The 21942-nt window shown below is 55.7% G+C and overlaps 8 protein-coding genes across 8 annotated transcripts; 6 read left to right on the top strand and 2 right to left on the bottom strand.

Moving 5' to 3' along the window:
- Window positions 1-475: 475 nt before the first annotated feature.
- On the top strand, window positions 476-979 carry CAOG_07379 (hypothetical protein; the record flags this gene model as incomplete). The annotated part of the gene is made up of 1 exon (XM_004343188.2): window positions 476-979. One exon carries the CDS (start codon window positions 476-478, stop codon window positions 977-979), a length of 504 nt encoding a protein of 167 aa, XP_004343238.1.
- Window positions 980-1297: 318 nt separating this feature from the next.
- CAOG_07380 (hypothetical protein) lies at window positions 1298-4881 on the top strand (the record flags this gene model as incomplete). The annotated part of the gene is made up of 3 exons (XM_004343189.2): window positions 1298-4213; window positions 4303-4503; window positions 4597-4881. 3 exons carry the CDS (start codon window positions 1298-1300, stop codon window positions 4879-4881), a joined length of 3402 nt encoding a protein of 1133 aa, XP_004343239.2.
- A 225-nt stretch (window positions 4882-5106) lies between these two features.
- On the top strand, window positions 5107-6813 carry CAOG_09080 (hypothetical protein; the record flags this gene model as incomplete). Its single annotated transcript, XM_011272511.1, has 9 exons — window positions 5107-5165; window positions 5234-5320; window positions 5405-5488; window positions 5577-5660; window positions 5739-5822; window positions 5913-5960; window positions 6046-6129; window positions 6212-6286; window positions 6378-6813. The coding sequence occupies 9 exons, from the start codon at window positions 5107-5109 to the stop codon at window positions 6811-6813; spliced, it is 1041 nt and encodes a 346-aa protein (XP_011270813.1).
- Window positions 6814-7007: 194 nt separating this feature from the next.
- Window positions 7008-8621, top strand: CAOG_07381 (hypothetical protein; the record flags this gene model as incomplete). Its single annotated transcript, XM_004343190.2, has 1 exon — window positions 7008-8621. One exon carries the CDS (start codon window positions 7008-7010, stop codon window positions 8619-8621), a length of 1614 nt encoding a protein of 537 aa, XP_004343240.2.
- A 303-nt stretch (window positions 8622-8924) lies between these two features.
- Window positions 8925-13617, bottom strand: CAOG_07382 (hypothetical protein). Its single transcript, XM_004343191.2, has 10 exons — window positions 13364-13617; window positions 11784-13139; window positions 11564-11684; window positions 11293-11463; window positions 11131-11210; window positions 10946-11035; window positions 10738-10838; window positions 10560-10656; window positions 9198-10469; window positions 8925-9093 (listed from the first exon to the last, which is right to left on the bottom strand). Exons 1-10 carry the CDS (start codon window positions 13496-13498, stop codon window positions 8989-8991), a joined length of 3528 nt encoding a protein of 1175 aa, XP_004343241.2. The 5' UTR covers window positions 13499-13617; the 3' UTR covers window positions 8925-8988.
- Window positions 13618-13758: 141 nt separating this feature from the next.
- Window positions 13759-15697, top strand: CAOG_07383 (hypothetical protein). Its single transcript, XM_004343192.2, has 2 exons — window positions 13759-15307; window positions 15419-15697. Exons 1-2 carry the CDS (start codon window positions 13815-13817, stop codon window positions 15462-15464), a joined length of 1539 nt encoding a protein of 512 aa, XP_004343242.1. The 5' UTR covers window positions 13759-13814; the 3' UTR covers window positions 15465-15697.
- A 69-nt stretch (window positions 15698-15766) lies between these two features.
- CAOG_07384 (hypothetical protein) lies at window positions 15767-19283 on the top strand. Its single transcript, XM_004343193.2, has one exon. It carries the CDS (start codon window positions 15817-15819, stop codon window positions 19252-19254), a length of 3438 nt encoding a protein of 1145 aa, XP_004343243.1. The 5' UTR covers window positions 15767-15816; the 3' UTR covers window positions 19255-19283.
- A 27-nt stretch (window positions 19284-19310) lies between these two features.
- Window positions 19311-21817, bottom strand: CAOG_07385 (hypothetical protein; the record flags this gene model as incomplete). Its single annotated transcript, XM_004343194.2, has 1 exon — window positions 19311-21817. The coding sequence occupies one exon, from the start codon at window positions 21815-21817 to the stop codon at window positions 19439-19441; it is 2379 nt and encodes a 792-aa protein (XP_004343244.1). The 3' UTR covers window positions 19311-19438.
- Between the last annotated feature and the right edge of the window lie 125 nt (window positions 21818-21942).

Raw genomic sequence — 21942 nt, forward strand, 5'->3', positions numbered from 1 at the left:
AAAAGAAAAAAAAAAAAAAGAAAAGTTGGATTGAACAGATTGAATGAACGAAAGAACGAGAGCGAAAGAGAGAAAAAGAGAGCGAGTCCCACCAAAACTCGTACTTCCAAACATGAGGAACCGTGCGAGGTGCGTGTGTGTGACGCTCGATTCGCACCAGGTCTGATTGGGGTCATGACTGGGCCATTGGGGGCTTTTGTCTGATTGGTTCACCAAACTTGTGATTCGACTTCCTTCTATCTTACGATTGCACGAATACAAAGTCAATTCCATGTGCAAATGTAGCATCATGCGACACCGGAAAAGTGAACAATGGAAGAGAGTCGATCAAAAACCCTTCTTCCTCAACCCGCTCTGTCTGATTCAAGTCTGAAACAGCTCGTTTCGTTGCCATTGCAATCTCTCGCTCACCCTTCCAATCTCTCTCTCTCTCTCTCTCTCACGTCAGGTCACACCATCTTCCATTTTGTCAACCATGACCTTCCACTGCATTTACAGCGAGCACACCGACCACGAGACAATCAACCGTGCCATCCACTGGCTCAACGAGCACCACCACCACCACTCGGCTAACGACTACCACAACTTTTGCCGTGAGCTGTATGGCCCCACTGCCGGCTACGTTGTCAACCCCGAGCTCGAGGGCTTCCACGGCCTCAAGGCTGTCATGGTTCTCCAGGGCCCCAAGAAGGTCATCTTCTACCGCCCTGGCGACTCGTCCCAGGCGCTCCCCAACCCCCACGCCCACTGGGAGTGCACCTACCGCGAGCACACTGCCGACCACCACATTAGCGAGGCCATCGCCTTCCTCAACGCGCACGAGCACAACAAGCCAAACCTGATGCGCCTTGCCCACCAGATCTACGGCAGCCACTCTGGCGTTGTTGTCGGCGCTGAGGTCGAGGGCTTTGCCGGCCTCAAGGCCGTCATGGTGCTCAAGGGCCCCAAGACTGTCATCCTCTACAACACTGGCCATTAAACTAACAACGGCCTTGTTGAACGGTGATGTGTTGCCGCATAGCTGCGCTGCGAAACTGTGGTTGTTGTCCTCTGTCTTGCCTGTGATGATCTAAAGAAGAACGTTTTTTTGCGCAGCATGAGTTGGTGTTTTACGATTCCACAATGCCATCATGAGGGGCGGCAACGCAACGTTCGAATGCAGGTCAAGTTCCAAGTACTCAGTTTCTGTAGATCTAGATCTAGATGTTCGATCAAGATGGCAGCCCTCTTCCCCACTCTTTTTTTTTTTTTTTCAGTATTGTATTTTTCAGCATTTCAGATAGTTCTTACAGCAATAATGCGAGGAGGTGGTCGAGGCGGATCCGGTCGCGGCGGTCGTGGCTTTGGTGGCCGGAACGCCAACGCACGCCGCCCAATGCTGCCTCAGGCATTTCGCGATCATCAGCCAACAGCAGATAAATCCAGCGGCGATGCATTGCAGCAGCAGAATCGCGACGACAACGACGGCGGTAGTGGTGCTGCCTCAGCTCCCGTCAACAACCTGCTGAGCGGAATTGACGACGCGCTGGCCGAGCGGGACGAGCGGGACAGCGCCCGTCGCTTCGTGTCAGCCACGCCGTATCTCTCGTCCAAGCGCATCCAGGCAACGTCGCGCAAAGCACAGCGCGCACAGAAAAAGCTCGACAAGCGGCAGCGCGTCCAGATGCACCACGCGGCGCGACAGCAGCAGGGCAAGTCCGCCGCCGCAGCAGACACCGACCCAGAGCCCAGTGTGCAGCGTAACAAGCGTGCTGCTGGCAATGTTAGTGCCGCGACGAAGAGCAGCGTGGTGGGCAAGCCGGCCGGCGCGCTGAGGAACGGCCAGTCAGCCGCCAATGCGAAGCATGTGGCCTTCCGCCGAAACGCCGAAGATGATGACGACGATCATGATGGTGATGATGATGACAACGACGACGATGATGATGACGACGAGATGCATGCACGGTGGGCTGCGCGAGGAAACAAGCGGCGGCGAGGGAAGGCGCAAGACTCTGAGGGCTCGGATTCTGAGACCGACGACGATCGCTCAGTCAAGCGCACGCGCATGCTGCAGGCTGAAAATGGGCAGCAAGACAAGCAGCCCCGTGCTGGCAAATCCAAGTTCTTTGACATGCTGCGCGACGATGGCGTCGACGTGGACGGATCCGGAGCTGGTGCTGGAAGTGGCCTTTCGAGGTTTGCCGGTTCGATTGAAGACGACGAGCGTGAGATTGCCAGCCTGGAAAAGAAACTCGGCATGAAGAAGAGCGCCAAGTCCAAGAGCTCTGCTGCCGGTGCGGACGACGCAAGATTGCCGGAATCCTTCAAGCGCGATGGCTTGGACTATGTGCTCGATGGTGTGGACGACGACGACGATGATGACGATTTCTCAGACCGCGAGCGAGCCATGAACGACAATGTGGACGCCATGGATGTGGATAGTGCCGACGAAGCTCCCGAGGAGGAAAGCATGGTGTCGTCCAAGACATTGCGCCGCGAACGCGAGCAGCAGCAAGAAAAGCAACGACAACGGCAACAGCCGCAACCGCGCAACAGTGCTTCGATGCCATCCGTCCAACACAAATCTTCGGCAGACAGTGCACCGAACACACGCCGTGCCCTAGCATCTGGCTCGTCCAAATTGCAGTTCAATCCGATCGAACACGATGACGATGACGATGGTGAGGTCGACGATGACGATGGTGAGGTCGACGAGGACGATGACGATGAAGATGATCTGGGCGACGATGAAGAACTTGGCGATGAGGATCTTGACATGGATGAAGACGACGACGACGACGACGACGACGACGACCAAGATCTTTCTGGAGACGACGAGCTCGAAATGGCGCTTGGCTTGGCAAGCGATGATGATGCGCGCTTTGACGACGACGAGGATGAGGATGATGACGATGAGGACGACGACGACGACGACGACGACGACGACGACGACGACGACGACCGCTCAAAACCGAAAACACCCACACCCGCCGAAACCCCAGCCGCCTCAGGTGCGCCCGGCAAGTACGTCCCTCCGGCTCTTCGAAATCGAACGGCAGTAGTCGCCGCCTCCGCAGGTCCATCGGCATCTGGCTCGACGCTCGCTCCACCCGTCAACGAGGCCTTGAAGCGCCAAATCAACGGTCTGATCAATCGTGTATCTGCCGCCAATCTGGCCGTCCTGACTCAGGAACTCGAGAATGTGTGTCTCAAGAACAGTCGCAATGAATTCTCATCCATCTTGGCCCAGTTGCTGGTTGAAGCGTGCGTCAACTCGTCCCGTCTGCTCGCGCATTCCCTCATGGTCTACGCCGGTTTGGTGGCTGCCCTGCACTCTGTCATTGGTCCCGAGGTGTCTGCTCAGCTGCTTCAGCTGTTGGTGCAGCAATTCAACCACTTTTACGAGCAAGGACGCGACGAGGGCAAGCAGACGACCAACATTGTCCTGCTCTTGGCTTACCTGTACAACTTTTCAGTGGTGCACTGCCGACTCGTGTACGATCTTGTGCGCAAGTTTGTGGCCTCGCTTTCCGAGCTGGATGTCGAACTCCTTCTCGTCATGTTGCAAGCGGTGGGCCAGCAGCTTCGCACTGACGACCCTGCCGCGCTCAAGGACATTATTGTCGACATTCAAACCTCTGCCAATCGCGTGCTCACGACACCGGCCGGCCAGAATGCAGCGGCAACAGCTCGTCTGCGGGTCATGCTGGATTTGATCTACGACCTGAAGAACAACAAGCTGTCCAAGCTCAGCGGAGGCCGGACTGCTGCCGCCGCGGCCAACGTTGAAGGCAATACCATGTCGATGGGCACGGCTGCGGCTGCCGCGCAGATGGCGTCGTCCGATGCACTCAAGCGGGGCGTGAAAGACCTGCTCTCCAAGCGCGGCAAGTCCTCGGAGACCGAGCTGAACGTGTCGCTGGCCGATCTTTCCAGTGCCGGCTCGCGCGGTCGATGGTGGATTGTTGGTGCAGCGTGGGCTGGACGAGGCGGCGCCAACCCCGAGAGCCAGCCCGTTGCACAACCCACGACCGCCAACACCCCGCGTTTGAACGCCAAATTGCAGGAGCTTGCCCGTGTCTTGCACATGAACACCGATATCCGTCGCAACGTCTTCACCGTGCTCATGACCGCAGAGGATTATGCCGATGCCTTTGAAAAGTTGAACAAGCTTGGTCTCAAGGACAAGCAAGAGCGTGAAATTGTCAAAGTTATTGTCGAGTGCTGTCTTCAGGTATGTGTTGATCGGACGAGTTCCCCTTAGAGTTGATGGGTGTATGAAAGCTCTTGTGCTCATGATTGTTTCGTCGCGCTCGATTGCAGGAAAACACCTACAACCCATACTATGGTCATCTTTCCGCACTGTTTTGCAGCAACAATTACAACTTCAAGTTCACCTTCCAATACACACTGTGGGATCGACTCAAGACTCTTGGCGAAATGAACATGCGTCAACTTGCACATTTGGCGCGGCTGTTTGCCTTCTTGATCAACTCGTACTCGCTGTCGCTTGCAGTCCTGAAGGTATGCTTCTGGTGCTGCTGGTGTGTTTGTTCCGCTGTTATTCTGATCTGCTGACTGTCGCCATTGGTTTTTTTTTGTTTCGCACGTTTTCAGGTGGTCAACTTTAGTGAATTGGACGCGCGCTCCATCATGTTTTTCCGTCTGTTCTTTGTGGACTTGTTCACCAAGTCGCCAGCGGACGATGAGACTGTGCGGGGCGTGTGCATGCGTCTCAACAAGATCAGCGAGCTGCAGGGCTTGAAGGACGGCATCAGCCTCTTTTTGCAGCATTTCATGAAGAACATTGACTTGCTCGGGCTGACCGAAGCAGCTGCGCGTCAAGTCAAAGTTCGGTCTACGATGGTTCGACAGAGTTTGCGTCAGGAGCATGTCTTTTGAGCGTGTAGAATAAACTTTCGGCTCTCCTACTATTGTTCTGGGTGTTGAATTGGGACTGGGTGTGGGTTTCGGGTGACAAACGCTGTCGTTCGATACAGTACATTAAAGTGCAAACAAGCGACAACATATCAATACAACGGTTCGGGTTTGCACGGCGGGCAGTCTTTGTTTTGATTGTTAAATATACTTTGATTGAACGCTCTTGCAATGCTGTCATGCCAAAATATGAGCGAGAGACAACGCGAGTTGTTTGACAAAGTCGAGAATGCGTGCAGAGCGCTCGAGTAAGAGAAAAAGCCGAGGTTATTGGAAACAGTGTGGCAAACGCGCATATTGACGATATGGATGACAGGCTGGATTCCAGGCAGATTGGCGAGGATGAAGCGTGGGCGATCGCCGAGGCGCTCAAAGTGAACAGGACGCTGAACGGCTGGAGTACGTCATATCGCAATCCCTGATGCGTGTGAATGGGTCGTCACAAGCAGGGTATTCAAAGTGGCTCATTGATGGAGGGGACGCACAGTCTGGATGAAAATCAGCTCGGCGACGCTGGAGCGCGCGCAATTGCTGAGACACTCGAAGTCAACATGACGCTGAACTGGCTCCAGTAAGTCATTTTGCAATCACTGATGCATTCGAGTGGGTGATTTCAACAGAGGGTAGTCAAAATGCTCACTGATGGAGGCGATGGACAGTCTGGGCCAAAATCAGATTGGCGATGCTGGAGCGCGCGCGATTGCCGAGACACTCAAAGTGAACACGACGCTGACTGAGCTACGGTACGGCATCTCACTTTGACTGATGCACTGTGAATGCTCCAGCAACGGTCTTTCTGAATGATGCAAGTCACCGGACAGTCTGTACGACAATCAGATTGGTGACGCCGGAGCGCAGGCAATTGCTGAAGCACTCAACGTGAACACAACGCTGACTAAGCTCCTGTAAGTCGTCTCCCTTGAACTGACGTATTGTGAGTGATCCAGCAAAGGTCCCTGCTGACTGATGGACACACAGCTTGCTCGCTAATCGAGGGCGATTGCAGAGGCACTCAAAGCAAACAAGAGGCTGTCTAAGCTCCGGTGAGTCATCTCACTTTCACGAGAACATAGTTGGGGGATCCAGCCCATGGCATATTGAGTGCTCACGTACGGAGGGGATGGACAGTCTGGACTCCAATCAGATTGGCGATGGTGGAGCGAGCGCGATTGCTGAGGCACTCAAAGTGAACAGGACGCTGACCGAAATCTAGTAAGTGTCGATTGCTTCTTCATGCTTCTCTGACGGTCGTTGGACTCATGCCACAGTCTGACCATGTAACCGACAACACTAGCTTGACTCAGAATTACTTGACCGAGGTTGGAGTCTCTGCGCTCCGGCGATCGGGCAATACCACTTGCAAGCTGAAGTAGGACTTTGCATGTTTATTGAATTGTCGTATGAAGTCAGTTGAAAAGCAAACCATTCACTTGTTGTGGCGGAAATCGGTTTCCGAGTAGGGACGTGGACCGCCAGTGGACTGCTGTTCGCGCTCGGGAATACACCGAGTCTCAACCTTCACTGAACAGCCAGCGGACTGCTGTTCGTGCTCGGAAATACACCGAGTCTCAAACTTCAGTCACTCTTCCGACTGAAACTCTGCGATTCCGCTCCGAGCTGGCTGCCAAAAACCTGGAGTTGGCTGCCAAAGACCAGATGCTCGCTACCAAAGACCAGATGCTCGCTGCCAAAGAACAGATGCTCGCTGCCAAAGATCAGATGATTGCTGTCAAAGATCAGATGATTGCTGCCAAAGATCAGGAGCTTCAACAACTGCGCTCCGAACTTGCTGTCGAGGGGTATGATGATGATTATGATGATGATTATGATGATGACTATGATGATGATTATGATGATGACTATGATGACATCCCAAAGCAGGAACATGTTGTTTGAAGTCGGCCACCCTGCTTTAAAATAGTGAATAAACAAAAGAGTTATTGAGCCACGACCCTAGACCTCTGGTACACGACTGGGAATCGTCGCAGCAACCGACAACAAGTTCCGGCATTTAATCTCTCGGCGTTCTCGTCATTCATTACTTTGTTTTCCAACTTGCATCATTGCTCGCTTGTCTTGTTCATTTCAGTATGAAACAAGTGCAAAGTCTCTTCAAGAGGAAATCGTCGTCGAGTAGTTCTTCGGCTCCTTCGGCGGCGGGCGGTTTCGCCGCAACCGTCGTTGCCACGGCTGTCTCGGCTGTGCCCGCGACCATCGCGGCACCTTTAATTTCGTCCATTCTTAGTCCGATTCAGGCCCCTGTGAGTACTGCAATCACCGCGCCGACGGTCGATTCTTCAGCTCCCTCCACAACAAGTCCCAGGTTTCTCGGTCCTGTGAGCTCAGCGCCGGCTGCTTGTGGAATGGTTGCTCTGCCAGAAACCCGAACGATCTCCCCACCTGCGACTCTGGCAGTTTCTGTGCCCTTGTACAAGCGTGAAGAGATCGCACGGCGTGTGGAAGGTGGAATTTTTGTAACTCGCACGCTGCCACACGGTATCCCACTGACTATCCCGTCGGCGAGAGCAGTTACCGTGAACGAGGTACGCGGCTTCGCCCCGCACCTCTTCGAAACACCTTGCCACAACACCATACTTGAATTCCTTACCAAGTTGGCTGTTCAGCTCAGCAATGGTGCTCATGTCGGATCGAATGGCACCGCAACTCGCACGCTTGTTGGTGCGAGAGGCATCGGCAAGTCTGAGACGTGCATGGGTTTCATCAATGCTGCGGGACAGCTCTGGCCGAGTGTTCTTCCAGTCTACATCAACTACACTGGTGCCGCGAATCCAAATCATGCGCTGAATCATCGCCATGGCGCATTCTTTGCCATTCTCCAAGCGGTGGGCGCCTCTGACGCGGTTCTGCAGCAGTGCGACGACAGGTGTGCACACAACGTCCTGCTCGACCAGTTGTGGGACTTGAACCTCAGGGTGCTCCTCATCATCGATGAGCTGGATAAGGGCTATCGTGATGCCAGTGCAGGCCCTTTTCGTTCAACGCTCGCTGGACTGCAAGCATTGGGCAACAGCACCAGTGGACGTGTCGCGGTGATCCTGTGCGGCTCATCTTCTTGTCTGCCGGATCTCATCTGTGGTCGTCGCAAAGATGGCTTCCGTGATGGATGGCCGAACCTCAACAGCACCAAATTTTCTCTCGTTCGCATTCCTTCGCCATCGCCTCTCGACGAGCCGCCTGTGGCTTCCATTTTAAGTCAAACGAAACTTTGCCCCAGCACTCTTGTCAACCAGCGCCACCTCCTCTACTTGGCGGGAACCAACATTCGTTCTCTTCACGTTCATCTCTCCGATGCGAAACATCCGATGCCGGAGGTCGACCTGGAGCAGTTGGAGGATGGCCCTCATCAGTACCACAAGTGCGCTCGTCCACTCCTCACGGCGATCTTGGACAAGCTCATTGACAAGAACAAGGAGCTGTTAGAAGAGCTTGTCGACATGAAGGTTCTCAAGGCAATTCCGAGCCAGATTCAGAGCGTAGACTGGCCTTCCCGCTTTCTGCCGGTCGACGAGATAGAGATCGATGCACTCTGGAAAGAGCTTCAAGACCATCTCAAAGTCGCGTCGGATCTGCAAGCGCCGCTGCCTCGAACGCTCCGCCACCTCCTTGACGAAGGCGTGCTTATCGAGGTCGAGGGCGACTACTTTCCTTACAGCCTTGCCGGCCTGCTCGCGAGAATGCTCTGAAACTTGGCACAGTGAGCAAGGTGAGGGCGCGCATTGTTCGCCTGGCCAAGCAATCAGGGAATGTCGCTAGCGTTGCGAAAACCGTTGTTGGGTTGCTGTTGTTGTTTGTTCGACGGATTGGGGCGCATTCAGCCTCTCTTTTTCGAATCTTTGATGTTTGTCTTTGTTGCTCGTCTTTCTGTTCGAATTGGTGTTTTAGTGTTGTATTGCAGACGCAATCCGTTCAACGAGCCGTTCATTGTTGGTGTTGTTGTTGCTGCTTCGATCTTCCTTCTCTTGATTTCTTTGCTTTTGGCTTTGTTTGCGATTTGTTTTTTTAGTTCTTATATTTTTGTTTACCAACAGTCATCGTTCAACAGTGCCTGGCCTAGAAAGATTTGAACTTGGATCCCAGGAATGTCAGGCCATGTTCTTTGTCTCCCGAACGCACAACTTCGACAACATCGCCCGTGATATAAACCCATTGGTAGCTCTGAAGCACAAAAAAAAAGCGAAACCAAAGAAACAAAAAACAGGTGAGAATTCTGCTCAATCGGCTCAAGAGAATCTGCATATCGACACTGCTCCAGCCTGTACCTGATTTCGATCCATAATGACACTGTGCTTGGTTTGGAATGAAATGAGCGCGTTGCCCCCTTGGGCAGCCACTTGCGCTCGCGCCATGGCGTGAGCCTCCATGAGGAATCGCTGAGTGAACGCGGATGCGCCGCCGTCCTCGCGGACGTTGGAGCTTTCCTTGATTAAAAAGAGTGAGATGCTACCAAGCCACTTGTCCAAGCGCGCGTTTGGAATGTACGACAGCGAGGTGATTTCAATCAGATGTCTCTGCAGACTACGCTGCGCGTCGTGGAGTTCTTTCGCCGCAACCCAGCTGGAGAATCCGGCCACCTGGGAAGGGACGAATGCTTTGCTCGACCCTCCGGCAGCTGGCGCAGGAGCAGAAGTCGGGGCAGCGCTTGGAGCTGCGACAACGTGATGCATGTTTGACTCACTCGCGCTGCTCCCATTGCTCTCCTGGCTCGCTTCGGGAACGACTGCCAGCGAGGCAGATGGCACGCGCATGGGTGTTCCTGGAGCGGTTTGACCGGCTGCATCAGGCGCTTCCATCGGGAACATGAGCGACTCCTCGTCCGTACTGAGCGACTGCTGCCTCAAGCGCCGTCCAGAGACGGTTCGGAATTCGTCGGGGTGATCACGCGAACCAGAGCTGGAAGTCGCACGCTCGAGCATTGCGTGAAGCAGTCTCGTTTCCGGCAAAGACCGCATGGCCTGCACCATCGTGGTCATTGTGATCTGAATGACATCTTCTTCCGGCACTTGGATGTCGTACTTGATGTCCGTCAGGCAGCAGCTTCCGATGGAGCGAAGCTTGAACCAGAGCGACTGGTGAATGCCGTGGAACATGGCCGCCAGTTGCTTGTTGGGATGCTGTCGCTTTTCCCCGAGCGAAACTCGACGGACAGCAGTGAGGGCTTGCACCGTGAATGCAGGGACCACAAGTGGAACCGGGGCAGCACCGCCGACAGCAGGATTCTGCGAAACTGGCTGCTGCTGCTGCTGCTGAGGATTCATCGCGGCCACATTCCCAGCAGGCGCAGCCGGGTTGGGCGAAAGCACGGCGGGAGATGGCGCAGAATGAGTGCCATAGTTGCTGGGTGCCATCGATAGCGGCGACATGGGGACCGACGGAGGCAAGACTTGCGACACGGCGCTCATCTGCGACACGAACGAATGCGGAGTCATGACCAGGCTCGAGAGCGAGCTTTGAGTCAACGGCAGAGCAGGGGGCAGAATTTGTGTCGTGCACATGTGAAAGCCCTCGGGGAGTGGGGGATCGAAGAGCACGGCCTAAAAGGGAAGAATGAGCAAGTGAGCGAGAACGCAAAACATTGAAAAAAATCTCTCGCCGTCTCATTTCAACTGCAAACACAAACTCACCATCGTATCCATATCTGCATCGTCGTCCACTTCAACTACGAAAGCAGCGTGGTCGCCATACTCCACCATGCCATGACCGTCATCGTCGCTGTCGTCGCTGTTGTGTAGAATGTTAAAATGAGTCTCCGAAATGACATTCTCTCCCCCATCAATCCAATCCGGAAGGTAAGGAGCGTACCTCGAGTTTGAGGAATCGGAGGACGAATCATCATCGTCGCCCAAGCTCATTTCTGGTCGATTTCGCGTATTCATGTCCTTCAGCGCTTGAGTGAGCGTGTCCTAAAACACGAGGAAAGCAAAAAGCAACCATGTGAGATCACGGGAGCGCTGCGAGGATTTTGGAGTTGAGAGGGAAGGAGCAATCAAACAAGAATTTCATTTTTTACCAAATGCGAGGAATCGCCTCGATCGGATCCTTCAATGTTGTTGCGGGCAAACTGCACTGGCGGTGGCGCAGGTAGAGCTGACAAGAATACCTGGAGGAAAACGGCAAACGACAAACCATGAGTTCATGCGCAGCAACCCGTCAATGTAACCAGTCCAAATTCATTGATTCAAACTCGCGCTTTACCGCCGTGGCTGTAGCAACACCGACAATCAGCGATTCGCCAACAGTGATTTGCGTCTTGAGCGCAAACAGTGCGTTCAGACCTGGTCCCACACAACGCCGAGTTAGCCAAAAAAAAAACGGGTTGTGTTGTCCAAAACGTTCCCAGAATGACCAGATCAATACCTTTCAGCTTGAGCTTGTACAGGAGCTGACGATGCAGTTCGTACTCGATAAAAGGCGTCGCTTCGCCCAAAAGGGTGGCATTCGCCTCTCCTTGGGCTTTCTTTTTCGGGCGACACATGCGCGCCTCGATGATGCAGCCCTGACCATTCATTGGAACACCAGCTGGCGGCTCTGTTTCGACGACACCAAACAATCGAAAAAGCAGAGCAGAGTTGGCCTAAAGGGTCAAAAAGCACCGCGACATCCAGGAAAAATGTATCGGCCACTGTACCAATGGTGGCGAAAATCACATCAGGAACCAACGCTCGCTTGCAATGAGCGCAGCGAACCAGGTTTGTCTTGAACGGTAGAGCATCCTTCTTGAAGGGCACGTGGCAGGATATACACGAACGCTAGAGCACCAACGTGTCAAGACACACAAGGACACGACTTGATGAGCCAAAAAGGCGCAAAACAAACAACAACACAATCAACTGCTCGAAAACACAAACCTCCCGTCGCCGAGATCGCCCCTTGCCGCGAGGTGTGCGGGCATTTTCGTCGATGCTGGACTGCCGGGTCGAGGAAGCGGCATCAGCTCCTTCTGAAAGGAAGGAAAGCGGCGCAAACTCATCGTCCGGGTGCAGGCCTCGGTAGGTGAGCGGCGACCAGTTCAAAATGACGGCCGTGCCAACACCTGACAGCAAGCACAGCTCGCCGCACACGGTAGAGGACTCGCTGTAGCCGACCACGGCGGAGCAGCCCATGGCACGAGCGTGAGCGCGAATCTCCTCGCGAATCTCAATCCACCACTTGTCGCGCGTGACAGGCTCGTCCGGATTGTGGATCTTGTCGAGGAGCTTGACCGACCTGGCGGCAACAACACCGCCAATGCTCGTCACGACGCCTTTGGGAAATGCAACAATCGTAATCAGCGGCAGCTCTTGCTGCGAATGAACGTGGCGCTGCATGCCGGTGGACACGGATAGCTTGGTATTGCCAGCGACAGCATCTGGTAGCGATGAAGAGAGCGGAACGCTGCCGACAGTCAGTCCTGACGGATCGGAGGGAGAGCCAGCGGCGCTCACAGTCAATCCTGCAGCGTTGTTCGCGGCCGCGCCAGCGATGTTAATGGCAGTCGCTGTTGCACCCCCTGCTTGCGCGCCCGAGCCACCTGTCGCGTCGTGGTGTGTGCCGAACGTGGTGGTACTGGGCGTGTCCACGGGCGACTGCAACGGCGAATGATGCTGGTCCGCGTCGGACGGCTTGATGACCGTGCAGGCGGTGCCGATCGCGCGTGCGACAATGCCAAACTCTTGCTCAATGTCAAAGGACTGCTGGTAGCCCGTGACTGCGTTTCCGCCCATTTCCAGCGTCTTGAGGCCGATCTTGCGCCGCAGCTCGCCCGAGAGCTGAGCAAACAAGCGCTGGCGTGCCTCGTTGGACGATCGCTGCGTGCGAAAGTTGTCAATGAACTGGTGCTCTGGATCGTCGTCGACGATGAGCTCCTCGACAAACCCATGCACGGCCGTCGTGCGGTAGAATGGCGGCAAGCACCGCATTGCGAAAAACCGGACGCCCAGCGACGTGTCGCGGAACTTGTTGACGTCCGAGATGAGGTCGAGCTTGACCGACACGTTGACCTCGCCGCGGATGCCACGCAGCGTGTCGTAGATGGGGAACCACCCTGCAATCTGCGCCGGTCCGTCCGGGCTCAGCAGCGGATTGAGATCAACGAGCACCTTGCCAATCGCGTCGTCCGAGCTGATCGTGTCCTGGTCCCACACCTTGATCTCGAGCGTGTCGTCCTGGAGCTCCTCGTCCTCGAGCTCGAAGCGGAAGTCGGCGTTCCACACCGGGCAGAGGGTCTGCAAAGGGGTGGGCAGGCGGGGAGGGAGTATCGAGGAAAAAATGAAAGTTGGTTGGTTAGAGGCAGAGTATGGATTTTGTTTGGGTTTTATGCAAAATGAGTGCATAGCACCGAGTTCACTAATAGTGCGACTCGTTCCATACTTCTCTCTCTCTCTCTTTCTCTCTCTCTCTTTCTCCCTCCGTTCAATATTCATTCATCGCTTGGTTTTTCGCAAGTCACCTTTTTGCACACGATCGTCTTGTAGGACTCGTCCACAAACTTGACCTCGACATACGCGTCGGTGAGCTCGGTCGAGCGATCCATGATTGGCAGATCGCGCGCCTCCGACACGCGCACCTTCAGAATGCCAGGCATAGTGGTACAAGTAGTAGTAGTAGTAACAGTAGTAGTAGCAAGTGCTAAAGTGGATTAGAATCGCCTCAGAAATGAAAAAAAAAAACAAAGAGTCGGGGTTTGGACTAAATTTGGGAAACAAAAGGACGACTGAGTCTGAGAAATCTGAGCAAGAATCTGAGACGATAATTTACAATTCAAAGCACATGTTCTTTGACTCGCACGCATGCGTTGGCCTCTATAGCTAAATTTGGCTTTTTGTTGCGTTGCTCAGTCTCAGATTTGCATTAGACGCTCAGTCCACACAAAGCCCAAACAAAAAGCCCAAAGCCGAGCGATGGGAGATGTCGATGCCGAGTTTGACAGCTTCTTCATGGAGCTCGCTGAAGAAGAGCGGCGCTCTGCAGCAGTCGAAGAAGACAAGGCGGAAGACAACAAGCATCAGGACGGCGAGCACAAGGCAGCGAGCGAGTCGACGATGACCGCGACGACGACGACGACGACAACAGAACCAAGTGACCAAGACACGACAGAAGCCAATGCAGGGCCAGAGAACGTAGCGACCGATGGCGAGCAGCCGCAGCCCAAGACTACTGAGAGCGAGAACGAGACCAAGAACGAGAACGAGGCAGACGAGACAGATGGATGGACGCGCGTGCTCGATCCAGCAACAAGCAAGGTGTACTACTGGAACACGAATACACAGGCTGTAACGTGGAAGATGCCAGAACCGCTCAAACGGATTCGAGCCAAGCGAAAAGCGGCAGCTGCGAATGCAAGTGTGCACTCGGCTGAACCACCGGCAACCGAAGAAGACCAGCAAGCGCACAGTGCCCAAGTAGTCAAGAGAAAGCTGGAGGAAGATGCTACAGAGTCGACTTTGGAAGCAGCGCTCGAAAGCGAAGCAAGCAAGCGAGTCAAACTCGACGATGGTTTAACTGCGAGCGAGCCGCCTTCCTCCAGCGCTCCATCAACACCACCACCTGCTGCGCCGACCTCATCAGTAACTACCAACGCCATCACCGCCGCGACAGCACTTCCACCTGCTGTCCAAATCGGGACTCCCATTTCAGCCCAAGACAAGCAAACTCTGGAGCGATTGTCCGGCACCATCCTCGCCAAACTCGACTTCCTGGGGATTAGCCTGATGCGATTAAACAATTTGGAAGTGAAGCGCATTGAAATGCAGACGCGCCTGCACGATCTCGAGCGCGGCGTGATTGATCCTGCCTACGTGCTCGGAACGGTCACGGTCATGTCGCAGATGCTGGCCATGTACGAGCGCGACGCTGTGCCTGCAAATTGGACGTGTGTATGGGAGCCCAGTCTACAAAAGTACTACTTTTTGAACCAGGCCACGGGAGAAACGTCGTGGTCCTGTCCCGCGCCTGACGGCACAGTGCAGAGTAACGATGTCGCTCCAGCTCCTCCGGTCGAGCCGCCACCAGAGCTCGAAGCCGTCCCACCGCCGCCTCCGCCCTCGTCGTCGTCGTCGTCGTTGTCGTCGTTTTCATCCAGTCATGCTTTGGATGCTGCCACAGACACGAATCTCCAAACGAAACAACCGCTCAAACAAGCGAAAAAGTCGTCTTCTGGAGCTGTACACCCGAGTCGCTCCATCGCTGGCACTTCCATGTCGCAGAAGAACTTTTCTGGGCTGGTCGCCAAATGGACGGCGGCACGAGAACAAGCAGTCGAGGACGAGGAGCGCGAAGAACAACGCAAATGGGACGAGCAGCAACGTCGCCAATTGCTTGAATCGCGACCCGATCACATGCAACAAGTCATGATGCGACGTGTGGAAAAGTGGAAGAATGAGCAGCTTGAGCGGTAAGTCGTTGGCGTTTGGGGTGTAGATGAGGCGGTCGGTGTGCATGTTATTTGTCAGACTTTTGATTTGAGACTGTGCCTGTCTCTTTCATCCTTCTGCTTGTTCCACAGTGGCTCGACGGATAGTCCGAATTTCGAACCGCTTGGATCAAGTTGACATCCCGAGTTGCGAAAAGCAGTTGGGCGTTGTCTCCAACCCAGAATCGTTATTTCAATCGGAGATGGAAAACACCGTTGTGTACGCTTGTTCTGTGTCACTGTCGATGTTCTGGTAACAAATCCCATCAATTCTGTTGAGAAACCAAAAGCAAGCCAAAAGCCTCCGACTGTCAACATTCAAATCGATTCTTACAGCACTCGTTTCCATTCATTCCCGTTCACTATCTCTACTACTGTACAAGCATTTTTCTTCCTATACCTTTTTTGTTTGTTTCCCCTCGTAGCTCAGTCTATTGTGTTTGTGTGAGTGTGCTGTTTGCGTCTCTGGGTTGGAGGACGACCATCCCACTATGGAGCTGTCCATCCCGTTCCCATTCACGACTGGCTCCAATGCTGCCAACTCCGTCCCACCAGCGTCGCCCGGACCCAGCTGCGCAACCCACCCGTCTGCATCTGCCTCTTCCTCCGTCCGCTGCACTGCGCTGACCAACGCTGCGCTGATGCTGCACCACCGCGTGCGCCCGTCCACGTCCACGAGGGCCTCCCTGCCGCACTCCCAGCCGCACTTCCAGCGCCCATCTCCGACGCTGCCACTGCCACTCACTGCGTCTCACAGCCACAATGCACTGCAAGCACACAGCCAAGGCCGAGCAGTCCAAGGTCAACCGTCACCAGCGAGCAGCTGCTGTCCTCACTGCAAACCGCTCGTCGCCAAGCTGGGTCGCTTCCAGACAGGCCTGCATCCAGACCAGTTCATTCTGATGTGCCGTTCATGCGGGTACTCTGTCGACCCTGACGAAGACGTCGGCGCAGAGGCGCCCGAAGGCCCAGTCGTCGTCGTCGTCGTTCCCAGATCGTCTGCGTCGTCGCAGCTTCGTGCTCATTCATCCTCGGTGTCCGCGTCCCCGTCGTCGTCACCGACGTCATTGTCACAGTGTGAATCTGCGCATCGTGGTCGTCGACGTCGCTTGTCCGTCACAGCCGACGTTGGTCGGTCGACGTCGAATCGAATCGATTCTGTCGAGTCGGATTTGACTCCCTCCGGTAAGAGAGCACGCCTCAGTCTGGTTGACACCCCTCGGCACCAACAACAGCAACAACACCAACAGCAGCTACATGCTGTCGCGGTCGATTCGATGCCAGCACGGGAATTGGCCATTCTCAAACAGACAGCCCAGTATTCGTGGCGGCCAACCCGCTTTTGGGACACCAACGCCAATACTCATATGGTGCTGTGGTCCACTCCGCCGCCACCTCCTCGACAGCATGACGAAGACCGATTGGCACCAAACGTTGCTCACCAGCTGCGACTCGCGCGTGCCACTTCGGCATTCATCGCGTCGCTGGACTTGTGCCTCCTACTCGTTGCAACCAACATTACCTTGCGTGAAATGCTCGACCGTCTCTCGCAATCCGGCTACTCGCTGCCTGTCAGTCTTTACAGCTGCCCGCAAGCAAACACGGTTGAAATGTTGCTGGGCTCGACCACGCGAGAACGTGCCATCGACGAGCTCCCGCTTGCACTTCGCCTGTTGGTTCCCAACAATGTCATGTCTCGCTCAACCGCGAGTCAGCTCGATCTCTTGCGCTCCGTCCTTCCTGTGACTTTTTCAGTCGACATCCAGGCTGCAATCATCCATCACTTTGATCGCGCGCAAGAGCTTCACCACACTGCCGCCGACATTCCGAGCTACCAAGTCGACGTCTCGACTTTGTCCAGCAACAGCACGGTCGCAGCTGCAGCCGCCGCATCAGCATCAGCAGCAGCATCAGCGAGCGGGATGACCAACGGCAGCACAACGACCGCTCTTTCTCCTTGGATTCAGCACTTGCATGCCGCACGTCTTTTTGCCATCCTGTTCCTCATGCAGCAACAATGCAGTGGCTTTCCACTCAAAAATCCGGCACCTTCCACTGCTGCCATGCTGACGTGCCTGTTGCAACCCCCATCCGAAGATGCCCTGCTTGCTCGCGAAGCGCAGCTTGCGCACGCCGCGTCCATCCCGACCGAAACGCTGACCCACACCGTGCTTCGGCATTCCATGTGCCTGACCTGCAACGCGGCCGCTGCTGAACCGACCCCGCAAGAATCCACGAGTCTGCTCACCTTTAAGCATCTCGACTTTTCCGAGCAGCTCGCGCAACAGTTTGACTTGCGACGCGAGTGGCTGAAGCAGTACCAGTCGTGGGCGCGTAGTGGCGCACGATTGGGATCGCGCGCTGCAACAGTGTCGCGCAGAAGTGTTTGGAAACGCGATCCAACGCAGCCGTTTTTCCACAGCCAAATGCGCGACTCTGACAACTGGCTGTCTAGTCCGACGGTGCTGGTTGGCGAAGATGCTGCAGCACTGCAAATGCGTGACCGTCTGTTCGGCAGGAACATGGATGATCTTTTTGCAGCATCCTCCCCGATCGGCCTCGGCCACAGCCTCGACCTGGAGTTGAGCAGCTCGGCCTCCCCCGCGTCGTCATCCTTTGCCGATGCGGCATTGTCATTGTCTGCCAACCAGCAACAACAAAAGGAACAACAACAACAGCAACAACAACAGCAACAACAACAACAACAAAAGGAGCAGGAGCAGCAAGAGCTTCTCGCTCGGCAACATCAGCAACAATTGGCAGATGCTTCGTCCTGCTTCTCCATGTTTCATCCGACGCAGCCGAAAGTCACATGCCCGGGGTGCCACGCTGCAGATGCTTCGGAGCAGGTCTCTTTCATTCAGCGTGGTCACTTGCTCGTCGCCAACTTTGACGAAGCCGGCATTCCGTTCGATCCTTGGGACTGGGTTTTGACTGCCGATGTGGCCGACACTCTCCCCACGATTCGAACGACGGTTGACTTGAGGGGGCTTGCCCCCGTTCCTCGCCTCTCTGCCTCTTTTATCGCAGAAGACGGAGGCGTGTATCAAGTCACGCACATTGTTCAGGCACTGCCGCCGCCTCCTCAGCCAGAGTTGGAGTCTGCGCCTGTCGGTGCCGAAATGGTCACCCTGTCGCTCAACAGCACGGGCAAGACAATTACTCTGCCCCTTGCGCGCCACGAATCTACCATGGCCGCCTTTTTGGATTCTCCTGCGGCCTTCGAGGTTGCGAGCGCGGCCGGCATGGAATCCGATCAAGAATTGCAGACGTCATCTTCTTCTGCCTCTTCTTTTTCCTCCTCCTCCTCCTCCTCCTCCTCCTCCTCCTCCTCGCCGCTGTCAGCCACGCAGGCATCCGCATCGTCGGCATCGTCCTCAGCAAACTTTCCTCGCTCGCGACAGTTCCAAACACATATTCGCTGTGGAAATTCGTGGTTGACCGTTTCCACAGGCGACGCTTGCCCGCAGTGGTCGGACGTGCCGCCCCGCTCCGCTGTCGATCGGCGTGCGGTGCGAATGGTCGTTTGGCAGCGCCAAGACGTCCTCGAACAGTTCTTGGACGCTTGCGCCACGGACGCTGCTGCCGATTCTGCGCCGGCGTTGGCTGCGGCCGCTGCGGCCAGTGCGGCGATTGTTGCCAGGATTCAGCAATCGGACAGTGACGATTCAGGCAGCTTGTCGCAATCCTCGCAGTCGTCGAGTCCTTCTATACCCTTCAGCATCCCGTCCACACCCTCGCCCAGAAGCTCGAGTCCAGCGTCGATAATTAGCAGCGCAATTCGCTCGCGTCGTGCCAGTGCTTCGTTCGTTCGCGCGATCAGTACGACCGCCTTCTCCACCACCGAGGCGCTCATTGAACGCCGAGTCACAGAAGCCGCGTTGAGTCACAGCAGCAGCAGCAGCAGCAGCCATGTGCCCCATCCCTAACACGTTTCCCCCAACTTATTTATTTTCAGTTTTTGTTGTTTTTTTTTTCTATTTATCTGTTGTCGGTGTTGTTGTTGTTGTTGTCGATTCATTTCAAAAATACAATATTTACCCAATCACATGTACTTGTACATGTCCATCATACAATATTCCAAAGGCACTCCGAGACACTCCATTCATAAAACTATGCCAGCAGCATGGGAGACAGATTGCTGTCCGAGGTGCGACGCCGGTTGCGGCGCATAGGGATGGGTGAGAGCTCCACCGAGCCGATGCGAGCACGCGCAAGCTCCTGGCTGAGCGCATCCATGACGTCGGCTTGGTAGGGCGGAGACAGGCCACTGTTGACGGCAACGGCGACCACCGCGGCCGCAGCTTCTTCGGCTGCAACGAGGGCGTTGTGGCTCTCAGGCGTCATTGACAGCGCTCCAAACGCGCGCATTTTCGGGCTGGTGATGTGCTTGGCCTTCCTGCAATGGCCTGCAACTTGCCCTGGCTGCTCGACGATGGGATCTGCTCGCTCCACTCCGCGCAGCAGCTTGCCTCCGGCGCCACCGCTGCCACTCGTGCCACCAGCACCAAACACGCCGCCGCGAGCTGGCCAGCTCGAGGACAAATCGCCGACGGAGGCGGCTCGCAAATGCCGATGCTTGGACGGCGAAGTGTGGCGAGGGGTGGCGCCAGTCATCGGGACAAAGCAGAGAACGCGGTTGCCCGCGCGCGACACAAGGCGATCCATCTCGGCAGCAGCCGGTTGGTCGACGGAGGCGCGCACCAGGCGCTCCCGAGTCGAATCGATGGTTGCGAGCAATGCGGCTGCTGCAGTCTGCTCTGCCGCGAAGCTGGTCAGGAGCGAGGTGAGGGAAAGGGCAGAGCAGTCTTCGTCGATCAGCAGTGAGTCTTGGATGGTGGGAAGCGGAGACGTTTGGTGGAACACGGGGTAGCACGGAGATGGCTCGAGCTCGACAAACTGGTCGACGAACGAGTCAGCCGGCGAGTCCGATGATGTCGGGATGAGAACCGGTACAGAAGACGATGATACTGCTGAGGATGATGTTGAGGAGGAGGAGGAGGAGGAGGAGGAGGAGGAGGGGGACGCCGAGGCACCATTCGGTGTGACTGGAGCGCCTGCAGACAATCCAGCGTCAGCAGACGTGTCTTGCTGGCCAAACTCCAAGCCATCGACCAGGACAAACTCGGAATCCGACGGAGTGCTCACGAGCAGGCTTTCAACAACCCCAGACGACGAAGCGCCTGGCGTCGTTGCGTCATACCCCAGCTGCCCCGACTGCTGCGGAAGCCCGAGCGGAGTGCCAGTGCGCGACGGAATGCCCAGTGGAGTGGTCGGTCGGGAAGAGGCGGCAGCAGCTTGCAACTGCTCGGTGAGCGAGGATTGCCGGGCCTGCATGCGAGCATGGCGCAAGGCCGGGTCGATGGCTTCGCCGACATCAAACTCGACACCGGCTGACGGGAGTCTTGCTCCTTGCGACGGCGGGCGCTGCTCGAGCAGAGGGGGCTCTGCTGCATCTGTCGGGTTGAAAATGGCGGGCGAAAACGACCGGGGCACGGACGAAGACTGTTGTTGCGCCAAAAAAGCAGCAGCAGCAGCAGCAGCAGTTGCGGACGATTGCGGAGGTGGTGTCAGTAGCGATGTCTGGAAGGCAAGCTCGGGGCCGGGTCGACGGCGACGCAGATGGGAAGGAATCTGCTCTTCTTCAACCGCGTCACTGTCCGTCCCTGAGTCGTCGTCGTCGTCGTCGTCGTCGTCGTCGGCCTCCTGCTCCTCTGGTCTGCCAAATGCGTACTCGTCGCCACTGTCCGTGTCAGTATCGAGGTGTCTGGCTGTCTTGCTGGAGGCCTCCGACGACGGGTGTCGTTCTTCCTGCGCGTGAGTCACCTCGGAATGCTGGACTTCTGAGACTTGCGGCATGCTCGCGGCGGCCATTTCCCGATCGAGCAATCCGCGGTACGCCACAATGTGCGCAAAGAGCAGTTGTTTCAGCTGCGGCTGGTGCGGCTGGACGACCTCCCAGTAGTAGTGCAGCAGCTTGATGAGCAGCGGCAGGCTCCGAGCGTCGAGTGCGCACTGCCTTGCGCGGTGTCGCTCGACCAAATGCAGCAGCTGCCCGAGCCGGATTCCCGTCGGATGCACGTGCTCGTCCTGAACAGCAGCAGCAGCAGCAGCAGCAGCAGTGATGGCAGTCGTCCCAGCATCAGCAGGTTGAGCAGTGGTCGGTTGAGGAGTCGTCCCAGCAGCATCGACCTCAGCAGCAGCAGCAGCCGGCGACGGGAAGAGATTTCGCCTAACTTGGGTTGTGTGATATGGCAAATCAGTTGCTCCTTCACCTGTCGCTTCTCCTGCTGTCCTTTGATGCTGCTGATGCTGCTGATGCTGGTAGTGGTGTTGCTGCTGGTGGTGAGTGGCGGTCGGTGCTGCTGCTGTCTCGCCAACAACAACAACAAGCGAATCATGCGCTGTGATTGTTGTTTGCCCTGCTTCGTCATCAGCTCCACTTTGAATGGCGCTTTGAATGCTCGGACTCGGACGCTGTGCCGCGCTCATTTGTTTTTGTGTGTGTCCAATCAAGCGGCTGAGTGAGACCAAAAAAGAAAGAATGCCCGACACTCGCCCCGCAGTCTGACACTGTCGGTGACGGGAAACGACAAAGGAAGGGGAAAAGTGAACGA

The sequence above is a fragment of the Capsaspora owczarzaki genome (genome assembly GCF_000151315.2).
Source record: "Capsaspora owczarzaki ATCC 30864 unplaced genomic scaffold supercont2.15, whole genome shotgun sequence".
In the NCBI taxonomy this organism is placed as follows: Eukaryota; class Filasterea; order Ministeriida; family Capsasporidae; genus Capsaspora; species Capsaspora owczarzaki.